This window comes from Siphateles boraxobius, unplaced genomic scaffold (assembly GCF_051911475.1).
Source record: "Siphateles boraxobius isolate OS27281-9 unplaced genomic scaffold, OSU_SipBor_1 125, whole genome shotgun sequence".
Lineage (NCBI taxonomy): Eukaryota > Metazoa > Chordata > Actinopteri > Cypriniformes > Leuciscidae > Siphateles > Siphateles boraxobius.
In genome coordinates this window covers 232714-238713 of record NW_027508728.1, presented here as the reverse complement: position 1 = coordinate 238713, position 6000 = coordinate 232714, and the positions used below count along the sequence as shown (strand labels likewise).

Here is a 6000-nt window from a genome sequence, read left to right as displayed (position 1 = left end):
CAGAAGACTACCATGATTCAGAGACCACCATGCTAAGACAAGCCCAGGTGGATTCCTTCAGGGATGATTTAGACTCGTTTTAAATGTTATTTTTAACTCCTAGATTTCCAAACACATGGATCTAAAAGCAGTCGAAGTGCTTGTCGAGGTCACCAGCTTTCTGAGTTAAAAGGATATGGATCCAACATAGACAGGTGTGATTATTATTACTAAATACTCAAAGTTACTAACGAGTCAACGATTCATGAGTTGCTGTTGTTGTTATACATATTATGTGACGATCGCTCAGCACAGCAGGCCTGTTTACTTTACACCTCTTAAGGGCTGACGACTTTTTGTTTTTCAAACGCTCAGATTGAACCAGTTTATTGGCTCTATTATTGATCAATAAACCTCATGTCGGAATGATTGTATTTATGAGTTGAACGCTGATGTAGGGTTCAACAGGGCTAACGTTATTATTACATTGGGTGAGAAAAAAATTGCTCTTCACTCCTCCCATAGTGTGTGATTGCAGAAATAAATGTGTTTTTACTGAAGGTTGATGGAGCAACCGATTTTGTGTGTGAACAAAAATCATAAAAGTGGTTTATTTTGTTTAAAAAGTTTATGAAAGTATAAGGTTGCGAGACCTCATGTAGCTCCAGCGCTACTGACACCAAATACTGATGAAATATGAATTCTCATGTGTTAGGGCATTTATAAATAGGAAACAAAAGTACAAAGATTAATCATACCTTTCTTGCCCACATAATGTCATGTCTGGAAGATCAAAAAAGTCCTATAATGATGTTCAGTGGCAATCCTACATTGAACATTAACATTAGTAGAGTTTCCAGAAAGAAATTATTTCTGCCCAGTAACAGGAGAGGTCACAACCCCAGATTTATTTCAACAAAATAGTGAAAATACAGTTTATATAGCGCACTCTCTTCTCAGCTGTACATGATCAGGAACATTCATTTACAATAAAACATACATTAAAAAACCCTTTATGCTTATATCATTAATACAATCAATGCTGTTCAAAACAACATATTCAAAAAATAAAATAACATTAAGAAGAAAAGCATCTGGGTCCAGACAGGTAAACCATAAAAATGTAATACTCCAGTTATTGTCCCTTAATATAATACATGTATTTCAACCCTATACATCGAAGGTTTAGTTCATATACAAATGTATTCATTTGCTTACAGAGAGAAACAACTATGAAACCATTTGCATTCTATACAAAAACTTCTGTCCAAAGAGCATTAACTAACAAGGAATGAAAATGCACATCTAGCATATAAATATATTTTCCTTTGACAAGCAATATTGATCTCGCTCATATGTACAACGACAGGGTCAGAAATCCAAATATCTGAGACTGTACAACCGGACGGCGTCACAAGAGCGTCGTCCACACGGTATTATTGCGTAAAAAACTAGGCAGACGCAGCATGATGCGCATTTCAGCGAGAAGAAACACTGTAAACGAGAACGTGTGTAAATGTTGCTGAAATCATGCGTAATGAGGCGTGAGCTTTACACACATCCAGAAGTGTGTGTGCCACTAAAGTACCATAAACACTCTCTGAACCATGAGTCATGTGTGTGTGTGTGATTCCAGAAGTGCTGCATGCACGTGTGTTATACACACACACACACTACCAGACAAACGTGTGTTTTCTCCCAGAGGACCCGATTGGAGGTGAACAGTGTGTCTGTGCACGGCGAGTGTGTGTGAGGTATTGGAGGAACGGGGCTTCACTTTCTTCAGCGATCTCTGTTGAACTGGAGCAAACCTGAACCTTCTCTGGCGTGAACCAGGAGTGTGTGTGTGTCCCGTCACACGGCAGAAACCTGCTCATCTGAAACACACACATGAAGGCGCTCAGTTAAAGCGCTGAGAGTTAACAACACACACACACACACACACACGCGCGCATTACATCCCAAAGCTCGAACGCTACTTACACCCAATGTCACCAAAACATGACCAGCTCACATCTCACCCCGACAGAAATGATATTTTGCATAAAATAAAGCCTATTCTGTACGCAGACGAAGAGTTTGTTCACTTGCTGAAGAAAAATGCATTATTTACACTATAAAGCATCTCTGCATCACTATAGCATTCGTTACAAATCATCCTGATCATCAGTCTTTATTAAATATGCATTCATTTGCAAATATTTCCAGAACAGAAATCTGCACATTGAACAAAGCCAGGTTCAAAATTCTTGTTTGATTTTGTTGACATGTTAAAGGAGACGTATCATGAAAATCTGACTTTTTTCCATGTGTAAGTGCTATAATCGTGTCCCCGGTGATGATATTGATGATATTAATGTGTTTTGCATAAAATAAAGCCTATTTTGTACGTAGAACGGCAATCTAGTTTGACTGAAGAGTTTGATCACTTGCTGAAGAAAAATGCTTAATTTACAATATAAAGCATTTTCTATTCGTTTTACAGCCACTGAATTGGAAATCATACTAATAATAATAATGATGATTTTCTGGTTAGCGATGAGTTTGTCTGATCTGAGTCAACCCAGGAGAATAGAGTAAAAATATAACAGATTTCACCATATAAAGTCTGAAAGTCTGTTGTTTAAATATATAAACGAGGAATTAGATTATCTCATTAAATATGCATTAATTTTCAAATATTTCCAGAACAGAAATCTGCACACTGGATAAAGCCAGATTCAAAATTCTTGTTTGATTTGGACATATTAAAGGTTTGTACGCAGGGGATTCGGGATTTCTCTTTTTATCACTCCATAAATCAGAAAATACGGTCATCAGACAGTGAGAGAGAGAGAATTCTCAACATGTTTTTAGGAATTAAATGTTCATGAACAAACCATCAGAATATAGATAGGTATAACACTGTAAAGTATTGTGTATGTAAAGCTGCTGACGTGGAGATTTTATGAAAATCCAAATACCCCAAAGTCTCGAAATTCACCAGTGCATGTTTTTGTTCTTGCCTGAATGTCTTGCCTTAAAGGAGTCGCTCACTTCAGAATTAACATTAACTCTCCCTCACGTCATCCAAGATGTTCTTCTTTCTAAAATAAACATTTATATACTTTTAACCACTAATGCTGGTCTTGTGGTCACTAATGCTCTCACATGAGCTGTGATGCGACATACATTACGTGATCAGGGTGAAAGGTCAAGCGTGACGTAGGCGTAAGAACCGACCCAGTGTTTACAAGCGAACTTGCAAAGACAGAGTCAAACGCCATTTACAAAATAAATAAAAGGAAAAAAACGATGTCGGACAATTTTGAAGTTGGAGGAGAAAATGAGATGTATTTCGCTCTTCTCTACATTTATAAACCGGAACACGCGTGACCTTTCACCCTGATTACGTAATATGTGTCGCATCACAGCTCGTGCAAGACCAGCATTAGTGGTTAAAAGTATATAAATGTTTATTGTGTTATAAATGTGCGCTGGTTTGTCTAGATCAGACTCTTATTCCTCGGCTGGATCGTGTCGAGACTTTGAAGCTGCACTGAAACTCACATTTGGACCTTCGACCCGTTGGACTCCATTGAAGTCACTATATGGAGAAAATCCTGGAGTGTTTTCCTCAAAAACCTTCATTTCTTTCCCACTGAAGAAAGAAAGACATGAACATCTTGGATGACGTGAGGAGAGTAAATTTGACTTCTGAAGTGAGCTACACCTTTAATATCAGCTTTGATTAAACTCCGTGATAGTCATATTGTGCTGGTGTGAAACCGCATTAGCTTGTTTATCTGTGGGGTGAACTGCGAGCCGGCCGTGTGTCTGAGCTCTGCAGGGATCGGCCACGTACCCTCCTCGCTCTCAGCGTGAGTCTGGAGAGCAACACTGGGCGGCCGGGACAGGCTGTGTCTCAGCTTGCACCTCTGCAAGGCCACGCTATAATCGGGCGGCTTTACGTGCGCTTTTCCTCCGTCCTGCGCGAGTGTGTCGCCCAGACTCAGGCCCTGGTACCCCGGCGGGGTCGGGGGCGGCGCCGTGAACCTATCGTCTTTGCAGGGTGATGTTACACAGTACACTGGCAGGAAGCAGCAGGACAGTTGCAGGAAGTGATGTGATGACAGGGGAGGAGCACAGAAAACACACACAGACACAAGGCAAACATCAATTAAAGAAACGGGGCACATAAATCAAAGAAACTGACACAAGCATGCACAAGTCACGACACAAGCAGATCTGCACGTCGAGGATGAACGCTTCACACAAACACGTCCTGAACTTCTGCAACATTTATCTCTGATAGAAGACAATTAAATAAATATATTCAGGGTTTGAAATTTACTTTTTCAGTCACCGGCCAATCTGGCTACTCAATTTACCAGCCATTCAGAACTTCTACTAGCCAAAAAAACCCCATAATAATAATGATAAATAAATATATAAACCAGATTAACTACGTCACAGCTTACACACACATATATATATATATATATATATTATAAAATTTGGATTTCATACATTCATTTCTTATTCAAACCTCAGGATAAGCCAGGGTTTGCTAAAACTGTAGGATGTTGGAAAATAACAGTGTCTTTTCTGTTAGCCAAATGCTTTTTAATCTTCGCTATTGCTTCAGTGCAAATGTGCGCTGTTATTTGTAGCGTAGTGACGAGTGTGTTCAAGTAAGCCAGATATGAGCAGATTCTGTTTATTATATCATGATGACTCACGAGTATTTGCGCTAAATCTGCGCAGATTTGTCTTACACGAACTTCCCAGCAAAGTGAGTAAATATAATGAGTAACGCCACATTGGCTCGTGATTTGACAGCTGATTATACCAGCATTTGGCGGGTGTTCATTTCAAACCTTGAATATAATGTAGACATGAAAATGTGTCACGGGATGATTCTCTAACTAGTTTATAGTTACTGATAGTAATGAATGCGGTCACTCTACCAGGATGTTAAAGGACCCAAATGATGTCACTTCCTGAGTGACACAAATTGGCAGACTGTTCCTATGTTTTTTTAATGAGGCTGAATGTTGGGTTTGGTTTTTAAAAGAAGTGACTAGTAAACTGTGTTCTTCTATATATGAACAGAAGATGAGAGTGCAACAGGTTTTGTATGAATTTTAGTGCATTTGATGTGTTTGATGTGTGAGAACTGAACTGAGCAGGACAATGACATCACTGTTTTCTCAGAGATAAATAAACTAAATTAATAACTTTTTTACAACAAAAATGAGCCATAACTGAACTTTCATAAACTGGACTATGACGCTATTATCGTCTAGAAACAAACTTTGTTGCATTGTTTTCCTGTTATCTCTGTAAAGCTGCTCTGAAATACTCTGTATTGTAAAAAGTGCTATATAAATAAAGGTGACTTGATTTGACTTTAAAACTAGCTAGATTAGAGAATAATTGATAGTGTTGACTTTCTAGCAACTCACTGTTTAAAGTTCTTAGAGGTAGGTGATAAGACCAAAATATTTACAATATTTGTAATTTTCAACCACAGTAAGGAACGCCATCACATTATAGTAATTCTGCCTGAAATCAGAGACATTACTAGTTGAAAATAAAGGTAATCTTTGAACCGTCAACCCCCTTTTTGAGCATAGATGAGAAAATGCACTATCCAAATACATCTAACTTTGATTAAACTGATGTCAACTGATGTATTTATTGTAAAAGTGTATCAAGACACCAGTTTATGCCCTATTTGTGAAAAGCGCAGGACGTCCTGGGTAAATCGCTCTACTGATGTACAGTGCTCAACATTTGAAGTGGATCAAAAAAAGTTCATCAAACTTGTCCTTAGACAAGGGTATTGTTCAAAATTCATGTATAACTTTGATGAAAGGTTTTGATCCACTTCAAATGTTGACTACGGTATACTGTATATATATAAATATATATATATATTTATGTATGTATATGTGTCTCCTCGAGGTATCAAGACACAAGCACTCAGCAGCGCAAGCCAAAAGAGCTGCACATCGAGAGGATAGTGAAATGTGCCGT

The 6000-nt window shown here is 38.3% G+C and overlaps 1 protein-coding gene across 18 annotated transcripts in view; it reads right to left on the bottom strand.

Annotated features, from left to right (window-relative positions):
* Positions 1–860: 860 nt before the first annotated feature.
* rapgef6 (Rap guanine nucleotide exchange factor (GEF) 6) overlaps positions 861–6000 on the bottom strand; it is a 187406-nt gene continuing 182266 nt past the window's right edge. For 9 of the 18 annotated variants that reach the window (XM_077224609.1, XM_077224617.1, XM_077224624.1 and 6 more), the window contains 2 exons: positions 3824–4048; positions 861–1856 (listed from right to left, as the gene is read on the bottom strand). In XM_077224609.1, coding sequence (XP_077080724.1) covers positions 1834–1856; positions 3824–4048 — 248 coding nt within the window. In that variant the 3' untranslated portion in view covers positions 861–1833. The remainder of the gene's footprint in view (positions 1857–3823; positions 4049–6000) is intronic. The other 9 variants (XM_077224698.1, XM_077224703.1, XM_077224639.1 and 6 more) reach the window with 1 other exon arrangement.